The sequence below is a fragment of the Grus americana genome, chromosome 11 (genome assembly GCF_028858705.1).
Source record: "Grus americana isolate bGruAme1 chromosome 11, bGruAme1.mat, whole genome shotgun sequence".
Taxonomy (NCBI): domain Eukaryota; kingdom Metazoa; phylum Chordata; class Aves; order Gruiformes; family Gruidae; genus Grus; species Grus americana.
Genome location: NC_072862.1, coordinates 22,016,894 through 22,036,656, shown reverse-complemented (window position 1 = coordinate 22,036,656; position 19,763 = coordinate 22,016,894). Strand labels below are relative to the sequence as shown.

At 45.0% G+C, this 19,763-nt stretch overlaps 3 protein-coding genes across 5 annotated transcripts in view; 1 reads left to right on the top strand and 2 right to left on the bottom strand.

Moving 5' to 3' along the window:
* Nucleotides 1-1,281: 1,281 nt before the first annotated feature.
* Nucleotides 1,282-12,718, bottom strand: MKRN2 (makorin ring finger protein 2). 3 transcript variants are annotated; one of them, XM_054837823.1, is made up of 9 exons: nt 12,561-12,718; nt 11,941-12,069; nt 10,198-10,376; nt 9,307-9,611; nt 7,587-7,801; nt 6,411-6,521; nt 4,181-4,325; nt 3,424-3,579; nt 1,282-3,013 (listed from the first exon to the last, which is right to left on the bottom strand). In XM_054837823.1, exons 1-8 carry the CDS (start codon nt 12,584-12,586, stop codon nt 3,436-3,438), a joined length of 1,254 nt encoding a protein of 417 aa, XP_054693798.1. In that variant the 5' UTR covers nt 12,587-12,718; the 3' UTR covers nt 1,282-3,013; nt 3,424-3,435. The 3 variants fall into 3 exon arrangements, with proteins under 3 accessions (XP_054693798.1, XP_054693799.1, XP_054693797.1); XM_054837824.1 differs by having other exon boundaries at nt 1,282-2,939; XM_054837822.1 differs by lacking the exon at nt 1,282-3,013 and having other exon boundaries at nt 3,415-3,579.
* On the top strand, nt 12,718-17,965 carry MKRN2OS (MKRN2 opposite strand). The gene is made up of 4 exons (XM_054837827.1): nt 12,718-13,033; nt 13,287-13,336; nt 14,198-14,360; nt 17,215-17,965. Exons 1-4 carry the CDS (start codon nt 12,828-12,830, stop codon nt 17,438-17,440), a joined length of 645 nt encoding a protein of 214 aa, XP_054693802.1. The 5' UTR covers nt 12,718-12,827; the 3' UTR covers nt 17,441-17,965.
* Nucleotides 13,287-19,763, bottom strand: part of TSEN2 (tRNA splicing endonuclease subunit 2) — a 43,531-nt gene continuing 37,054 nt past the window's right edge. The window contains exon 13 of the transcript XR_008578768.1: nt 13,287-13,539. The gene's annotated coding sequence lies outside the window, so the exon portion shown is untranslated. The remainder of the gene's footprint in view (nt 13,540-19,763) is intronic.

Below are 19,763 nucleotides of genomic sequence, written 5' to 3'. Positions count from 1 at the left end.
GTAGTTCTGACAGGTACATCTAGATTAGAAAAACTCAGAAAATGACATTCTGAATAATTTCTAAAACATTACTGGGATAGGTAATAGCAGTTCAAGTAAAAACACACTTGATATGATGACCTGTAGTTTCCAATCACATTCTTTGCGATATGTTTTTTATTCTACTGCAGCATGTACTTACTCAGATACCTCCACTGATGTACTGCCAAGCTATTTAACTGCACCCCTTCTGCTCTGCATTTTATCTTCCGTGAACCTGTTACTTATGTAGAAGTGCGTGTTTGTCTTGGCTGAACTCCGCAGATGACAAAAATTAGGTGGTTTAATCTAAGAAATTATTTTTTATATAGCATTCTGTTTCAATATGTCATTAGGGAAAGAATGGAAGCCAAGTTTCCATTCTTGGAACGGAAGCTTGGGATTTGGTGTCTTTCTCTGTGCATACGGATCAGTATGAGTACACTGCCGAGTGAGGAGATGAGGTGTCTGTAACCACTGTTACCTCAATCTAAACAGCGGCCTAAAATTTGTTTGGCAAAATACTTTTGCTGTGAATTTTGACACCTCACATGTGCAACTCAACTGCCTGGCATGTCCACCTAGCCACTTGAGCTTCTTACTTGCAGCAAGCAAAATGCCCGCAAAGCACCTCTGAAAGGGGAGAGGAGCTTGAAGCACGTAAGTCAGACACATGCTTAGAAAATAAAACCTAGGCTGTTTGTCCTCAGAGTATCGTATAACATTCTAAGAAGGGTGGAATATTAATCCTTAGGTGGTAACTGAGCAGGAGGAACATAAAATTGGCTTGTTAAAAAGTAAATTCAGGGTTGAAGTAAACTGTTCCATATAGTTCCGCGTGGTTTTTTTTTAATAATATTCTTGGTATTTTAACTGCAGCCCTCTCTAAATGTCACTTATCTCTCCTTATCTCTCCTTTTACCTTCATTATAATAAGTTTAAGGAGGGAAAAAAGAGAAATGGTAAGCTGCTTTTACTTTAGCTCTAATTTCCAAAAAGAACCCATTAACTTCTATTTTTAAAACAGGTTATATGTTTCTTGAAAAATTAAAATATTTCTAATAAATAGGCTTCTTTTGACCAGCACTTGATGTCAAATTAGATGAAAGCTGCTAAGTGAAGAGTTTAGAAGATCTGAGTTTCTAAGTCTTACTGCTCTTAAATGAAAACTTCTGTTTATGCTGTCCCTAGGTAGCTTTGAAAAACAAGTTATCAGCTTTTTAATTTCAGACTACTGTTACCTGGTTTATGTCTTCTTGGGGCAAAGTAAATCACGAATGTCTTGTTTAAGGTAACGAATATCATCTCCATTGACTTTTTTTGGGTATATTTTATTACTGAAAGTATTTCTCTCTGGAAAAAAATGTGCAAGACCAGCTAGAAACAAGCTTGAGCAGGGGGTCTAAGGGCTGTTTAAGTATTTTGCGGTAGAAAGCGTGCATGGGCAAGTGCTCTGTAACCTTCCCCTTGGAGTACCACATCGCTCAGTGATACTTTATTTGCCTTCACCTTTGTAATTACTCTAATAGGGCTTCCTAGAGTAAGACCTTCACATGCCACTTTTTAAAAGCAGCTGACAAGGTTTTGTAGGCCCAGCTTTGCAGTAAGCATTGTTAAAGGTTAACTTTAGGGGGAAACAAGTGTGGAAAAGTTACATTTCCTGGGTCAGAACAGAGAGCAAAATGTGCATGTTCAACTTGAGGGAAGTGTTGGCCAGCAGCGATGGGAGGAGCGCTCCCTCTTCTTCTGGAACCCTCACAGAAATGCGTATTTCCATCCAGAACCTTTCCCAGCTTCAGTTTTGACCCAGAAATGCCAACCAATAGTTGAAGCGGATAATCCTGGAGTCACTAATTTGGTGGTGTTTAAAAATGTTTAAATCCCAGATTAAGGTTCCTGCTGTTTGCTTTACAGCAGTGACCCAGAGCACAGTTACTAACCCTCAAAGCAGCGCCCTGTTTGCTCTGCTGACGTAAGGGTTTTGCACAAGCGTCTCCAAATATACTTTGCTTCACAATACAAATAATTTCTGTTGTCTCAACAATCACACTTTCTGAAATGCTCAAGTCTTTACAGACAAGCAGCCTCTGAAGGGGCCGCAGCCTTATCCTCCGGCCGTCGGTTAGACCAGCCTTCTACTTACGTTAGGATCATGCGCTGTATGCACGTGAAAAAAAAAAGCTGCTTGTACTCGAGCATTTTGATGCTATGTCAATCAGTAGCCATTTCAGTTGTGTCTGGGCTGAAGTTTTAGTTTAACTGCAAAGTTAATACAAATGACTTAGCAGCATTAACTTCTTGTATCAAGTTTCACAATCAAATTGCAAAACCTGTGAATGTCTGCCTGCACTTTTAGTAAGGGTATCTGCAACTGGAGAGGGGGAGCTCCAGGGAAAGTGGGTCTCACTGCTGCTAGAGGTACAGATCTACCAGCCACACGGTCTAGTTAAGAAAAGCAGCAGTTAAAACTACTTGTTTCTTTTGTACCTGAAATTATTTCTGTTCTATAGTTGCAAGCTCTAAGATCACTATCCTAAGGAGATCAGAAAATCATTTAGTTACTTCATTTAATTTTGGCTACTTCATTTAACTGAATCGAGGTCTCCCTTCCAGTTAAATCCCTTTGAACTAAAACGTAACTATTACTGTTGCAGTGACTATTGGAAGTAACTACTTACTCTCATCACACAGTTTCCAAAATCCAATTTGTGCTGTAAGTTTAATTTAGCTGTATGCAGTGACCCCAGCATTTCTCTGCCTGAACATATTCACCGGTACAGTCATATTTGCTTTACAACAGGTGTTCCGCGAGACGCTCCCTGCCACTGCACACTTCAGGTGTTTTAAAACAAGGGTAGGAACGTCACTCACGCAGTCGTTGAGAGCCAGGCAGTGTCCAGGTCCCACTGCCGGAACACTCGCTGCAAGGATACAGTCAACTTGACTCTAACTGCAGGTACTACTCTGAGGTATGGTGTATTAGTTCTTAAATCTCCTTTTTTGAGGAAGAAAAAGCTACACTTACTGTTCCTCCCAGTGGTCTTTTTATAAATAGACATTTAGTTGATTTAGTAAAAAAAAAAAACAAAAACACCCAAAATAGATTTAGCAACAGTTTTTACCAGCTTCAGCTTTAAACGGTAAGAGAGGAGCTGTATTTACACTACCACGCAGCTCACAGGACAGCATGTGTCAGGCCAAAGAGGGAGAAAACCTCTTTTGTTCCATGCAATCAATTTAAGTTTTTTAATATATTTTAGTATTTTTGTTGCCATACAAAAACTAACTGAAAACTTTACCAGGACTTTACCAGCACAAGGAAACCACAGGGCACATTCATTCTAACCGTGCTGTAAAGTCAAAGCATCGCTAAATAAATAGCTACATTGCTACAGCTGAAAGCACCTTGAGTTCTCTTTATTGAGAAGTAGCAGAATCCTCATCAGCCCCAGAAAGATGCATGAAAAGTTCTCCAAGCTCTGTTACTTCGTCGTCCGTGCTGGTCACAGTCCTACTTTCTCTGTCTTCAATAAAGTCCCACAGACGAACAGAATTGAAGAACTGGAAAAGAAGAAAATCTGACTGAGCATGAACCAGTACTGGCCACATTTCCACCAAAGTATTTTCCCTTATCAGTCTTTTCATTCAAAAGAAGTCAGAAGTTGAGATTCCAGTAAATGTAGGATTTACTAACAGTCTCGGCACCACCTGCTGTGAAATTCCAAGTGCCAAGCGCTCTCTTTCGTGTTACAGTAGGAATACCGCGAGGTCCACGTAGCCTGCGTGAAGGAGCTGTATCTGCGTTACAGCAGGAGCCCTGCCTTGCCCAGGCGGGGGGTTTTGAGAAGGCGTTAATCTTTTTAGCTGGTCTTACTGGCTGTACGCGAGGTTGAGTTTGTAATGCTGTAGGTGGAAGCTTTAAGGGCAGAATTCCTTTGAAGAAAGGTTTGCCAGGAAAAGGACTGGTTGAAAAAAATGAAGTGATAATAAATGTTTGCTATTAAATGAAAGGTGCCTTCTCCTTTCCCTAACAACAAACCTGTGCCTCAAGGAAAGCTGAGGGCTGCTTGCTTTGCTTCGCCAAGGCCACGTGCGGTACAGAACAGTGAAGTACTGCACTTCACGTTCAAAACTAATTAACTCGACTGGAGCGTTCCCTTACCCGCACAGTCCCCTCAGAGCTGAGCTGTTTCCGTGGTTTTTCAGGTTCAGCTCGCGTCCCATCTGGGTAAGCGTGAAGGTAAAGACACTTCGCTCCAAACGGGCAGGTTCCTTTCCCTTGTTCAAAGTACTTGCAGGGCTTTTTCCTGATGTAATTAGAAGAGAGAGAGAGTTATTGCCTTCAGCTAGTAAGGAAGCAGATAGAGTTGCCTCTCCATAGCTGCTTATCTCTTCCTTTGTCAGTGATGCAGAGTACTGCTGTGTCTCCCCTTCCCTAACTGAGGGCAGTCAAAATGGATAGGAAAGCTTATTAAAAGCAAACAAAGAAATACAGAAAAGAACAGCACTGTAAGTCAAAAAATTTAAACTACCTTAAGACATAGAAAGTGAAGGATGTTCAGAGAGTCATCCACCCTACACATGCATTTTCATCATAATGAACAAATCTGCTGCCATTTTTCTGGCAACATTCCTCCCCTGTATTTTCTACCACTCCATTTTTATGAACCAGTTCCTCTCATCGTCTCCTGTGGAAGTTCTATGACAATACTTCATTAATTTAAGTTTCCATCAGCTTTGGTCTTCAACCCCGCTGTTGTAGCTGTTTTTATAAAGGTGTTCCGTACAGCAGCAGTACTGGGAGGGGGCATTGCAGGATTGGTCTACAATGAGCTGAAGAGGAAACTACAATTGCAAATGCAATTGCACTTATAATATGCAAATAGTGACGAAACTGGTTCCTAAGACATAGCTACAGCCTATCAAATAGCAACTCAATGGAGAAGAAAGCTCAAGAATAACAAAACCACCCCAGACCACCAAACCCCCCAAAGCAGGCAGTGCATCAAAAGCAAATGAATTTGTCCTGGTTTGGGACTCAAGTGGGCTGTGACTTCCAGGGTTCTAGGTCTGACTTTTTTTGTCCTGCGCTGGCATATAAACTGGAATGGATTTGTGCTGGCACAGCCTCTGCTTTTAGCTTAGGCTCCACTTTATTAGCATTTTTTTCATTCCATGCAATACTAAAACCACAAGTTAAACTGACTGCCAAGAGGCAGAGCCATAGAATTTCTGTACCAGGGACAGTTTTACCTACAACACACACGGTATTTGTCTTAGCTGAGCACCTACGCGAAACCCCTTTTGCGTTCTCTTCTATACAACAGGTTCACAAGAACCAAACCCAACTTCCAATGCTACTCTGGGAACACAAAGCTTACCTTGCTGAGAACGTGCCCACGGCAGAGCTGCGCTAACCTGAGGCTTTTCAGCACAACTTACTACCCTCAACTCAAAGTCCTTATGAACCAAAATGAAAAACCAGAACAGCAACAGGGTCTTGAACACAAACCTTAGCTGAAGAACCTCCATGTAAAGTGATTAATTTTATTCAGATACTTTGACTGACTATAAGATAAAACAAGACAAGGTGCTGGATTAAACATTTAACGGAGTACTCCTGCTTTCGTTCTGCGGCGTTATAACAGGACTTCAGAGGCTTAGAGCTCCCCAAGCAGCTGAAAAAGCGACACACATTTAATTTTTTCTGTCCTCCAAAGGGCATGTTTAAAGGTTGGCACACATCACAGAATAAAGCTGCACAACCTTCATCGCTCCCATGGGTCAAGCACGGCTCTGCCCGTTTACCTTAGAAAGGGTGAGTAATGGTATCCTACTGCTCTGCGAGCGGCACAACCCTTACACCTTCCGGGTGAGCACAGCTTTGCAACACTGCTGTAGAACTACCCCTTGGCAGACTGCTCCCAGTGCTCCAAGCACCAGGCAAATCGTTATTAGACAATAAAAGGAACACAGTCATTTACTATTTTCCATTCCCAGGAGACATTACAAAAGCCCCGTGAATTTTTATCTCGTATTTCAAGAGACTATTACATTTTCCTTCCCTATTTGTGTTCCTCAGTAACTGACAACCTTCCAGGCAATCATGTCTAAGGGATCAACGGAAAACGCATTAAGCCAATTTCGGCAAGCAAACTGAAATAGCTTCAACATTTCAGAGCAAGTTTGAATAATTTCTGATCTATAATTACATTACAGACCCTTTTGTGGCAGTCACAAAGTTAAATGAAAGCATTAACAGAGATTAAGAGTTCGCTGTAGAATAGTTTGTAATTACACACAGTTTAAAAATACAGGCACTTTGATTGACTAAGTCTTAGCGTATCTGTCGCAAGGACAATGTAAACAGTGTTCGCGGTTACTGAACTTACCCCACTCCCTGCTTGAATGCTTCAATCAGCTCGTTTTTCTTCTCCTGGTCTTCCACCCAATACGCACTTGGAATGACAAACTCGGATATCACACGGCACTCCGGGCAAGACCTTAATGGATCAAGACAAACCAGCAATGCTGTTACTTTCCAAGAGTGACACCCCTCGATAAATTTGCCAGAAACAGCAGTGCCCCGAGGGAAAGGGAAATGGTTCCTCACACCGAAGCAGCAGCCACCTCACACATCAGTACAGCACATGCGCACACTGGTTATTAGTTTCAATTGAAAGAATCCAATTCAGTGCAGCCAGGGCTTGCTCTACCTCGCGTTTGTTTCTAGACTTAAACAAAAATAACAGGTATTTCCTCAGTACGCAGAGGTAAACTGCATTTGCTAATCCCAACACGAAGAAGTAAACCGTAACTGTTATGCAAGTACTGCAGCCCCCACGTGGCAAAAGCCAAACCACTTGAAAAAAGACAAAGGAAGGTTTCTAAGCTTTTTAAGTGTGATCTGACTTTTCTTTAGATAAACTTTGCAACAATCAGTATGTTCACCGTTATGAAGAAATGTGAAAAACACATTTGAAGAACGTGTATTAGATTTAATCCATACTCAGAATGGATTCCAGGGCACTGTTTCTGAAAAAAACACCCAGCTCACGGTCCCTACTGTAGGCAGAATATCTCAGTACCTGTCCAACAGAAGCTCGACTCCAATACAGGTTACGTCCTAATAAGCTTCATTTCAATTCAATTTATAATGGCAGTTGTGCAGAAAAGTCTATTTTGGCAGAAGACTGAAAATATTTCCCACCCTTTCCTCAGCATGCTTGTTACTTGAGAGAGTTTTCAAAGAGATGCTCAAAAAAGGAAATTGCCCTAATTAGATGGTTTAAATTCTCTCATCTGAGGAGGAGCATGTTTGGAATACATTTTTTATAGAGCTAGAAGATTAAGGCATTTACTTAGATACAGATAAATCTGTGATTAGCAGGACAATTAGCTTGAGTAAGCTATAATTTAGAGAAAAATCCAGTAATTAAGCACATACATAGAAAAAAGGAGTTAACTGGTTTTGGACAGAGGTGACTGAAGAGCACAGGATAACAAGGTCTCCGCTCATCTCACCGACACAGGCCACAGAGAAGAGACTCCGGTTAACATCAACTTACTTTATAATCGGGTTCTCAAACTGCTTGGCACATCTCCACTGCCGGATGCAAGACAAGCAGTACGTGTGATTGCAGTTGGAAAGGATCCCAAACCTCCTCTCGGAGGCCGACGGTTTCTCGTACACCACTTCCATGCAGATACTGCAGACTTTGTCCTGACTCGCCTGAAAGGCAAAGGCCTTCTCCATGTCATGCTCAAATGTCGCCATGCACATCTGTCACAGGAGAGACGGCATTGGTTATTGCAGCCCACGTATCAGCCCGTTCCTTGTAAAACAAAAGGGTCTACCACAGGGACCTATTACAGGAAAAACACGGGACGCTGATGAAAAGCATCATTCCTACCCTTCATTGTCATCATTTATTTTTAAAAACATTAAATTCAATCACGCATTTCAGCCCTTCAATGTTCTCTGCAGCTTCAGGAGTATCAGAAGTAAGGCTGCCCGAACACTCTTAGTTTACACCTTTCCAGATCTCTGTCATGGAACAGGTATCGCACAACATGATGCTTCAAATACCCCTAAACCCATCAATTGAGGGTTCAGAATGGGTGCCACACTCGAGACGTTACTCTGCTTATCATTAAGGCCACACTCATTCACCAGATACTAAGCTTTACCCCAGCTAAGGAATTAGTCTTTATTACGGGCTTTCCTACAGCACTTCTCACCACAGTATCCCGGTAATGACGATCAATAACCGATTTACACTCCCTCAGCATTACAAGGTGAGCTGGTGGTTATACCTGTATGGTTTTACCTCTTTTCAAAGTTCTCAGGACTTGACAGGTAAAATAAAATTAAAATACTTTAAATTATAATAATAAAAAGGACACAAAATAATTCCACATTAGTAGGAGCATTTTGACTAGTGCACATTCTCATCCAACACACCCCTCTGCTTCCAGAGCTGAGCACCTGGCAGCAGCAGTGATGGGACACCATGCCAGGGATCAACAAGGTCCCAGAGAAGCGAGAACTCCTACACCAGCACATTTTGCAAGTAAGTGCTCACTGCACAAAACCTGAGGTTGTTAACCCCTGGATTCTACTCCAGACAGACTTCTGATTCAGGAATGACTAACTCTGCTGGTCTTTCTGCTCCTCAGTCTTGAGAACTCCTGTTCCTGACCAGCCCTAACCCAAATCTGGTAGCCAGGCAGAGAAAAGGGCGGCCTCTTGAGCCCATCTTTACCCAACAGATTCCTCAGCCGGTCCCTCCAGCTGAACTACTTCAAGTTCAGCTCCCAAATCTTTGTACTCCGTTCGGTCTGTCCCTACTTGACCTTGCCCTGAAGTCAGCCACAACCGAGAGGAGACTTCCGATGAGGTGACTCAGCTAGAACGCACCAGCGGCCCACCACTCCGCTCCTCCAATGTACGCAACGCACCGCTGAGACGTCAAGTAAGCTACAAAAGACATTTTCCCGGTAGTTTTAGGGTGTTCTGGGAGAAGGCTGCAGGCAAGTTTCCGATAAGGACAACGTGGGAAAAAGAGAAGTTGCTGTAAAAGGCTATCTGCATCATCGTTACCAATTAAACCCCAGATGCTTGAACAGACCACTCTTAGAATCATTTTATAGATAAATAAACAATAAACCAAAAGCTCTTCGGAAGAACAAGCTCTTCTACACAACACGGCTTTGGATTTTAGGGCAAACAAACCAAGTCTTGCACCGAGCAAAACAAATCTCACACGGATTTCACATTAATATTACCATCTCGTGAGCCTTCCTCTGTTCTTGGTCGAAAGGGTGAAGCACTTGCAATCCACAGATCTCGCACACGTCTCCGTGGAGGTAAAGGCAGCGATCTCCGAAGTGGCACGCTCCCGCTGCAGCGTAAGGACACAGCTGCTCTCCTTCAGCACAGGAGCTTCCAGCCACCGGATCTTCCAGTCCACTGCAAATAGCTTCCAAATACGAATGGGGCTTCACTTCCAGATTATCGTTTTGGTCACTGCAACACACCACATCGCTTGTGGCACTGGGTTTCTGCTTGTCTTCATTCAAGCCACGCAGATCTAAGGAAACGGAAACATAATATGAACCATACGGGACACCGCACAAAACCCACCCAAGAAGCTCCATATACTTTATTCCCAATGATTACCAGGTTTTTATAAAAAAAAAAAAAAAAAATTCTTCTCAATGAAATCTCATCCCTAAGCCCCTTTTGCTCACAAATCACAAGAATTTTTATAAATTACTGAAAAGTCCAATTTCAAGGTCTCTTCAGCTGTTTTCTTGTTACAAATAGGATAAGAAAATCCTCCCACTTCATGTGAGGGCAACAGAGAGAGCAGGCGGGAACAGCGTGCAGGCTGCAGCAGGGCTCAGCTCCTCTGCCCTGCCTGTCAGGCGTGGGCGGGTGCCCAAAAATTCCCCCAAAACAAAGCCCATCCTTCAGGGAACACTGAGCGAAGAGCCAGTCGGCTAGCCGGGGTCACTAAAAGGTACTGCAGACACAAGCGTTTCCAGGAAGAGGCCTCATCGGGTGGGAAGTCTGACCTCTCCGGCTGTGCAGGAAAGTCAGGTAGTAAAAGGAGGAAAACTACCTAACTCCTGTCAAGCACCAGGCAGGACGAGCACCGCACCGCTCCCACTCACTTCTGTCCCTGAGCACCAGCGTCTTCTTCTCCCGTTTGCCAGTCTCGTGCAGTTTGCTCCTGATTATCGGCGCGCTGTGCTCGGGAGGGTGGCGAGGGTTGTGCAGCGCTGCCGATGAGAGGGGAGGCGGCGCAGGGGCTGCTGCGGCCCCTGACGTGGGAAGTCGAGTGTGATCATACCTGCGAAAGGAAAAGGACAGAGCAAGCGTTATAAAGGCTAAACTTGGCACAGTGGCAGGACGCTGCCCTCATGAACAGTTAAACAAAATAAAACGGGATAGCTACTTTTTTTTAGGATTGTTCTGAGAAGTTGACTGAACTGCTCAGTCTCTTTGAAAGCCACGTTAAAAGGTTTCTCAGTCTCAAAAAATGGATGTCTGAAAGCACACCTGTATTTTCTTCTGCAGAGACACCCAGCACAGCTAAAAGATGCACATTATTCACGTGCACATTAAATTAGATCTTCGTCATCCCCCCACACAAACAGGTTTGCTGGCATTTCTCAGAGAAGCAACATCGAAACGCTGTGCAGGATGCAGTGACACTTCACGATCTCGGTTTCCCCCGCAGGCAGCCAGACTTAGACGCCATGCTCCCACACTGCAGGAGACGACGCAGCATTTGCACATGGGATAGGAAACATCCAGTAAAGCGATGGAAATACGCTCTGGCAGCAGAGCAGAAACAATCAGCGCAGTAAAGAGGCCGGGCCGGCAAAGCCACAGACGTACCTGAGTGCTGGAATATTTTGATGGGAACAAACATATTCTCCCTATCTGTTTCTGGTCCCATACTTAGGACCTGTTCGTGCCCTGTGCATGAATCGCTGATGTGCGGAGTGCCCCAAACTCCAACAAAACAGCCAGAGTAAAACAGCAACGCACTTTGCAGCTGTCATTACAGTCCAGTCAGCGTACGACATTGCCCCCACAAATAACCCAGCCGTCGGCAGCACCACACGGTACTAATTCAACGCGAGCAGCTAAGGGAAGCTGCAGAAATCACTAATGCTCCATCTCCTGATCCAAGTTTGGGGCCATGCACTAAGCAAAGGAAACACGACTAAGCTGTTGCAGTCACAGCAATGCCGCGAGACCCCCTGTTCTTGTCAGGGCTTCTCACCCGTGACCAGAATTGTTCCACGAAGGAGCCACGGGCTGCCCGTCCCTGACGGAACGTAACAGTGTTAACTAACGCAGTGATTACTAGAGCACTTCTCAATGAGTTTAACCAGGAGACTTCCGGAAAAGGTGCGGTACTTTGGGGACAACAAGAAAAGCACTTTGCTCTAAGACAGAATTGAAAGTTCTCAAAATTGTGCATTAGAATCTGCAGGAAGGAGGCTACGAGCTGCACGAGGAGAATGGAGGGAAGCGCTGCCGAAACACTGCCCGCTGCCGCCACCTCAGTGACGTGGAAAGCCAACCGCGCCGCCAAATGCTATTTCACGTGATGCAGCAGGTTTTGCACTTAACAGGTCTATAGAAAGAACCGGATGAAAAATGTATGTGAAACCTAAAGTTTAATTTCTACAGAGTAAAATAATTGCTGAAGCCAAGACAGAGTGAAACTATACTATTGGATCCGTAAAGAGAAAAAGCTCCTGTTTAATATATTATTTCATTCCCTCTGTCATCTTATCTTTTCTTGATCCTTGATTCCCCGGGGTTTAAAGCTGACCGCATGTGATCGTTATGCCCAGTTCTTCTGAACTCACTAATTCCAAAAAGAGTCCGGCCTTTACCTGCACCGAGTTCCGTAGGCGCACTGTCCCTTCTGGTAATACTTGCAGATAGTAGACGATTTGCTTGTAGATAAATCATGTGAGAACAGACACTTATTTCCCTCCCGGCACACTCCTTGCACGTAGTACCTGGGGGAGAAGTACTTCTGGTCAGAGAAGCCAGTTTTGTGAAGACGACTGTAAGGAGGGTTTCACTTCCCGGAGGAAACCTGGAAAAGCGTTTCCGTCCAAGCCCTCCTCAGAAGGAAGGCCCCGCTCGGAGGCGGCACCCAAGGGACCGCGCCAGCTCCTGCACCCGCTCCCCGCCCAGGCAGCCGCGGGCACCGGACAGCATCTGCCGCCGCCTCCCGGGAGACGCCCCCGGGCAGTTACCGCCTTAGCGGCGGGCGCCGCCGAGCCCGGGCTTCCCCAGGCGGAGGAAGACGCGCTCCCCCCGCATGTGCCGGGGGACGGGGCCGCGCCGGGCCCAGCACCGGTACGGTACGGAGGCCCGGGCCGGGGAGGCCTCCACGACCTTCCCTCGCCGTGAGCGGGCCCCAGGCGGCTCCGCGGGGCCGGGGCCCTCCCGTGCGGGCGGGGGGCGGGCAGGCCCCGGGCCGGGCCGAGGCGGCGGCGCTCACCTGCACGTCACCTGCTTCGTGCTCATCCTCGCTCCGCTCCGCGCCTGCCCGCCCCGGCCGGCTCCCCGCGCCGCGCACCGGGGTTCCGCTCAGCCGCGGGGAGGAAGGGCGGAGCCAGGCGGGGCCGCGACACCGCCCCCACACCCGCCGGCCCGCACGGACGCTATTTACCGACGCGCCACGCCACAGAGGCGCGGCGGCGCAGGCTAGAGCGCCGCTCGGCCGGAGCACGGAGGGGCGGGCGGCGGGGCAGAGCGGAGCCCCGCCATGGCGGAGGCCGCCATCCTGCGGGTGCGGCACTGCGGGGCCGACATCTTTTGCCGCCGGCCGCCGCCGCACTGCCCCGCCTGCGGCCGCCCTCTGCGCGGCGCCGGGCTGCCCGCCGCCCCCGTCCGCCTCCCCAGCCCCTTCCGGCACGGCCACCGCCAGCCCCGCGCCTTCCTCCTGCGGCCCACCGCCGGCACCTTCCTCGGGTAGGGGCACGGGAGGGCGAGGGCGGGGGCGAGGGGCGGCCCGGGGCCGCTCTTCCCGGGGCCTTTAGCCAGCCCTGCGCCGGGGAGCGGTGACGGACCGAGCCCCGAGCAAAAGCCCTTTCGGGAGGGAAACGCCTTTTCCCGGTTTCAGCGGGTTCGCCTCCCGATCCGCACCGCGGCTGGCAGCGGCGTGAGGCGCCGGCCCCGCTGGGAGGAAGGGAGCGCCGCGCCGACAGCCCCGTCTCTCTTCCAGAGCATACGACGGGAAATCCGACCTTCACGTCGGGATAACCAACAGCAGCGGTAACCGCCGTGCAGCCAACCGCCCCTCTCCCGTACCTTGCCTCTGGGCCGTGTGCCCACCTCGGGGCCGCCCCCTCCGATCACCCGAGTTCGGTGACAGCGATCGCGGAGCCACCTCCGCTGCTGCGGCGGCATCCGGCATCTGACGCTCCGCTCTCGAAGAACGTCGGTGCTTCCGCTGCAACCGGGAGCTCAGCCGTCCCCTACAAAAGAGTATCACGTAAAGATCACAAACACGCGGAGTCCAAGGCTTCCTCTCGCCCTGCAGCAGCGAGCACACGGGCGCTCAAACCCAAGCCACCCGCACGGGATGGAAGGGACAGGCCCGTCCTGACGCACGGAAACAAACAGCTAGGCAGCCTACTTATAAAAAGAAGTCTCAGGAAATTTTAACTTAAATACAGTTTTTGCTAAATCTAAAAGATACCCTTAATTAAAATAAAATTTTAAACCCCCCAACATCTAAAAAGCCACATTAAAAATCATATCTGGTTCTCCTAGAGTAGGCCCACCCTCCAAAATCTCACTTGACATGTTTATTTTATGTAAGTGGTCTAATTTGTGGGTTTAAAATAGAAACCTGGTTGTCCTTAAGTTGCTTTCATTATCAAAAGCCATCTGAAATTGCATTGTAAAAATGAGAACAGGTTTTTGATGAAAGCAAGCACTGCATTTTCTACTCTGTAGCCACAGCAGCCCACTGATGGGAAGGTAGGGTATAGCTAGTCCAAGAAAGAATGGCAGTATGGAAAATTGAAAGTAGCTTTCACTCCTCACTTAAAAAAAAAAAAAAAAACAAACAAAAAAACATGGATCTGATTCTCCAGTGCCACCTGACAACCTGTTGCTCCTTATTTTCAGGCGTGGTGTATAATTACAACGAAGAGGGCATTCACAGAGCTGAAACCGGATGGGAACAGTGCATTAGCATCCCGCTTGTGCAGCCAGACATGTTTGGGCTTCTTCAGCAGTGGGATAAGCTCCTAGAGGAATTTTCTGTGGGAGAGGCCTGGCTTCCTCACAGGTATGTAGTTTAAAAGCTGGATGCAATAGGAGTTTTTAGTCTGGGATGATAATTTGGGCTATTCCATTTTGGTTCCTGCAAGGCTTGTGGTTTATGCCGAGCCTCGTTCCTTTAGAACACACATTTCTAACACGCCAGTCTAAACAACGCTGTCAGGCTGTCTTGAAACTTAGTGGCCTTGCTAAAGAGGAAAAGAGTATTTTTAAGTCGTAAGTAACAAGCTCATCTGCTGGAATGTAAAAGTTCTAAAAGAAGAGATCAGTTTAGGGAAGTTTTCTTCAGCAACAAAGAATTTTGCACAAAAAACCCCAGTTCAATGAAACATTACCTTTAAGAGCATGCTGCTGAGTACAGAAGTAGAAAAGTCCAGACGCAATTCTAGAATTATTCCTCCTAGGTTTCAACAGTTTTAGGAGTGTTTGTATTTACAGGCCGACCACACCGCTGGGGTTCTTGCCCAGATCGTACATCCAGATGACTTCTTTTTTTTTTGCCAGCGATCAGAAATGGGAAACACAGGCTCATTTCCAGCTCTTCCAGCTGGTTCGTAACATTGCTCTGCCTAGTTAAATACAGAAAGACTTCCACATATTTTGAATTAAATGTTCAAACGAGAACGTTCAACTCTTTGTAGCTTTCTTTGAAGTTAATGCCTGATGACAGTGTTACAAGTTATGCAGCCCAGCTAAAACATGCGCTGCCACATCACCACGCCTGCTGATGACAAAGCAGCCTGCTCTCCAAGAAAACACCAGTCCTTGAACTGTTCGTCACTAACAGTCCATTTAACAAACAGCCTGTCTGAGCATAGTTCTGGCTTTAAGTTCATGAGCGCAGACGTCATCTTATAGAAAAGAAAAAAACCACAACAAATCAAAAGCAGGTTTTAGCAATTCTGTATGTGCTTGACTATAAAATTTCAGAGATGATGTGTTACCTCCCTAGTACCAGGAGCTGAAATAATTTGACCTAGAATAGAATTTTTAAATGCCTACGGAACTTGTAAAGCCAACAGGATTTGTGTCTCCAATACTTTTACAGTTCCCAGTGCCTTAACGTTATTACCAAAATTAACTTGATGTCAAAAAAGCATTAGTAGAAGGTGGATAGATGCATGCATCTCTTCCGCCAGCTTTCCTTTGGTTTTCCTCCGTCTGCCACCTCCTGACAAGGTGACCTAACTTTTCCACAAACAGACCAGTGACCACTAAACTGCTGAAAATGTAACATCTTTAAAAAAGTTAACTCCTCTGTTTATTTTTTCAATGTACCGGAACTGCGCTAAACTAATCCTGTAACTCCTTTGGGTTCAGGCCAAGCCCGATTCTAATTTTCTTGATTGCTTTTCATTTACTGGAAGGATGGTATATAACAGCAGCAAAGAACAGCGGCCACAGCCATGACCAACAATATCTTAAATTTCTGAGAGATACTGGGTTTGCTTGTCAGGATATAAAGACATGCTTCCCAAAAATGAGATGCTAACTGGAAGACACAGACAGTAATTAAGAAGCATATTACAGAATCTTTTGCATTATAAATAGAAAAATAAAGTTTCGTGCTCCGCTTAATCGTGGCACTGATTCAGTGAAGCACTTGTGCACACAGAAGCTATCCAGACACACTGCGGTGCTCTGCAGACTCAGCCCTGAGCTGGTGAACCCAACTTTTTTTTTCAGTGCAATTTCCAGATGTTTTGTACTGCACAGTGATGATGGCCACTCTTGAAGTTACTTGTAATTATTCTTCCTTAACAATTATTTTGGTTAAGTAAGTACACTGTAGCAAATTGCTTGCTGAGGACATGGGGGCTCATAGGTCCCTTCAGATACTCTTAAGGAACCAGAAGAGCTTTGAAGGAAACAGCGAGCTGTCCTGAACTGGGCTCAGGGCTGCAGGGTTGCTTTCGATACCCCGAGTCCTCAGATCTTGCAAAAACACCTTGTAAATTCCCTGGGCTGACAGGCAAGCCTCACAGGAGATTCCCTGTGGCAACACAGACCATGGAGCCACTGACAGGGCAAGGAATGAGAGACAGGGCCAGGAAGAACAAGGGAAGAATGACACAGGATGAGGTAATTACGGAGGAAGTTTGAGGATTAGGCAGATGGCAAACAGGAGTCTGAGCAGGTCTGTATTAAATGCAATTATACAGGGTCAGTGGAAAGAGCAGCACTACGTGGTTGAGGGCATGGAATAAATTACTGAAGTTGTTAGTGGCCAACATGAAACATTTGGGAGAATCTGAGAAATACTCTGACAGTGAAAAGAACAGGTAAGCGCCACATGCTCCTAGGTTGGGGAAAAAAAAGAAAAGAAAAAAGGCAAAACATTTTAAATGGCTGCTTCTCCTATTCAGTTAGTATTTCTGTCCTTGCACAATCGGCGCAAATTATTGCCAATGGGAGTTTGACTGGCGCACCATATAGCAACTGTATCAACATACTACTGATAGAATTTATTCCATTTTAAGTAAGCCTCCGAGTTAATGCCACACTGAAAGAAGTGCACATGGTGGCACACAATTAACAGTAGCACTGCAGGAAGAAGTTTTCAAGATAACAGTAACAATACATGGAAGAGGCAAAGGTTAACAAGGTATAAGCCAAGTAAGTATAAAAAATAAGAACTCATTATTGTAAAGTCTGCAGCCCTCCTTTTTTTATGCTCAGTTTCTAGTATCCCTGGCTGGGAAGTACAAATTGCATTGAATAGAATATATTTAAGCACTAGCATTAAAGGAAAGTGGCAATAGTTCTTGGAGACCCTGTGCTTCATTATTTCACTCAGTAAGATATTCCTCCAATCATTAGTGGATTAGTGCTAACTCTTACTAACGAGGTGTTTTTCCTAGGTATGAAGAACATGACCACAACTGCTACACGTACGCACTGGCATTCATTAACAGTGTACTGACCGCACAAGGAAAACGGCAAATGAGTAAAAGTGAATTTACAGAGAAATTTGTGATCCCACAGACAAAGAAAGCTTCCAAATACATTACTCTGCATCAGAAGCTAACAGCTAGTGATTTCTACATTGTACCCCTTCCTGATCAAGAAAAACAGTGCCGAAAATGACAAGTTGCTATACTAAAACATCTACGACATGCAATAGGAAAATGAAGTCTTACGACTCCAAATCTCAGGGTTTAAGATGCACGATCTACTTAATGTATTTGAAACCACAATTAACTTTAGGCGTTAAGCTGCTCATCATGGAAGGATCGGGAAACTGAACTTGCACATTTGACTGAAACAACATACATACAATGTACACACTACAGAAAATTTTTATGGGAACTATTCATATGGAAAAATGTTTTCCTATTTACATTCACTATATGCTGTGTTCTGCCAAGACACGATACCAGAAGTCATAACTGCTGTGTAATTAAAGGCTTTAACAAATGAACTGTGGTAGCAAGCTGTAGCAAACCAAAAAGTTTTTTTCCCTGTCACATTTGTTTACTGGTCAGTGAAAAAAGGGAATTTGTGCTTGTATGCTGCTGAAATTCAAAGTCCATGACTTAATGCAAATTCACTACATGCAAAGTTATTTTCCTTTAATTTAATTACTAATAAATATAACAACAAATAAATCCAGCCTCTTTGCCACATGCATTTCTTTTCCAATTCTTCTTTATCTTTTGCACCTTTATTCCTCAAACCAAGACAGGTCTTTAATATTAAAAGATAGTAATTTAGTGTCTGTGTCTCTTAGTATCTGTAATAAGCAACAGATTCCTCAGGATTTCTCTCAGAATTGAAACTTGAGAACTTAACAAAAAGAAATTTAAATTAAAAAATGTAAAAGATCCTCTAACAGCACTTTTACCTATTGTACATTACGCAGAAGGGTATGCCGAGGTCAAAATTGTGCAGTCCATAGTTTTGTGCAATTTCAATGTATTTACTTACATTCTAGTTTAAGAAAATAATTTCAGCTTTTTTTCCTTCTACTAATTTCTGCAAAGTAAGCTGGGTTTGGTTGAGATGGAAGTCCTATTTTCTCAAAGATGGAGAAGTAACCATAAACGACTGGGGCTTTGCCAACATGTAGTTTATACTCTTGCATATGCAAACTGCATTAAGCCTGCCCCAGTACTCCAGCTGCATATACCACACTTCACATGCTTCCCCCCACTCCACGTTCTTCCAGTTACAGCTCCTTTAAAAGCATATTCAAAAAACACAACACAATAAAGACAACGAGCTTGAAACGTGCAACGCAGCTGCTGCGTGAGACCTCCTATCCACCCACTCCTACTGCAAGTCAGGATTCTTCAGCTAGGATTTGGCCTTACAAAAAGAAATTAGCATATGCTGCTTCTGAGTGAATCAGAATCCATACTTCATTTGAGTACTGTATTTTAGTTGGTAAAATATAAATACAATGGCAAGTGCTATGGTACAAGTATCTAATGTAAGTCATTTGATACAGTACTGAAACATGAAGTGCGGTCATTGCACCTAGAAACAAAACACCTTGCCACATACAGTCAACACATACCTGTTCAGCTTGAAAAAACTATCATGCAATTAACATTTTCATTTTACATCATTCCAGCAGAAGTCCTATTAAATGAAAGCAAAGACTTCCACTTTGAGGAGTACATAGTTTCCTGCATTTGTGACATGGCTTTACAATCTAAACTGCCTAAGCAAGCATGATTGTGGTTTTCTGTTTGGTGGGAACAGTCCGAGCTGACAGAATTTTTACCAGCCCTGGAAAATGTCCTGCAACCAGGACAAACCCTCTGTTATAGTGAATGAAAACAGCACAAAGACAATCCAAACCACTGTCATTGTCACTAGCTATAATGTATCCTTACTGCTGCAGCAAATGAACTGTTCTCTCACCACACGGGGAAAATTAACATCTTAACAGTGCAGTGAAGCAAGGAAGCCTGTTGTTCAAACACGAAGATGGAATTCAAATGCCTGAATCTAAAGCAGCAATACTTAAAATGCATTGTAGCTGATACTTTAACCGCCTGGCTCAACTTGAAAAGCAGCTGAATACCTGCTGGGTTGGTTTGTTTTCCAAATGTGGCTTAGCAATAGTAAACATCACATTTAGGAACCTGCAATCTAGATGATTAATTCTCACAAAAAAGTTAGAAAATAGCAGGCACTAGTGTAGCAAGGCAGAACTGCTCAGCGCTGGCCTATGCCTTGCCCTATACAAAACACAGCGGTGTCTCTCAGTCTGTTCTAGAACACTGGACAGGCCAGGACAAAGAGAGCTATGAGCGCACCATGAAAAAAAAATGTACACACTGTTGCTGGGTTGCTGGGTAAAAGTTGTTGGGTAAAAGAGAAAAAAGCAGTGATGAAACCTAACATTGCTGTTATGTGCTTAGACCCCAGAATTAATTTAAATCCTTGCACATTCTGGGAA

What these genes read in the sequence shown, in the direction of transcription:
- MKRN2 (XM_054837823.1), bottom strand. Translation starts at nt 12,586, where the DNA reads ATGAGCACGAAGCAGGTGACGTGCAG. An exon ending in AGAGGAAGGCTCACGAGATG is followed by an intron (nt 7,802 to 9,306) that starts GTAATATTAATG and finishes CTCCTGTGACAG; the next exon opens with ATGTGCATGGCGACATTTGA. An exon ending in GCATTCAAGCAGGGAGTGGG is followed by an intron (nt 4,326 to 6,410) that starts GTAAGTTCAGTA and finishes TAATTACATCAG; the next exon opens with GAAAAAGCCCTGCAAGTACT.
- MKRN2OS (XM_054837827.1), top strand. Translation starts at nt 12,828, where the DNA reads ATGGCGGAGGCCGCCATCCTGCGGGTGCGGCACTGCGGGGCCGACATC. An exon ending in CGGGATAACCAACAGCAGCG is followed by an intron (nt 13,337 to 14,197) that starts GTAACCGCCGTG and finishes CCTTATTTTCAG; the next exon opens with GCGTGGTGTATAATTACAAC. An exon ending in GAGGCCTGGCTTCCTCACAG is followed by an intron (nt 14,361 to 17,214) that starts GTATGTAGTTTA and finishes TGTTTTTCCTAG; the next exon opens with GTATGAAGAACATGACCACA.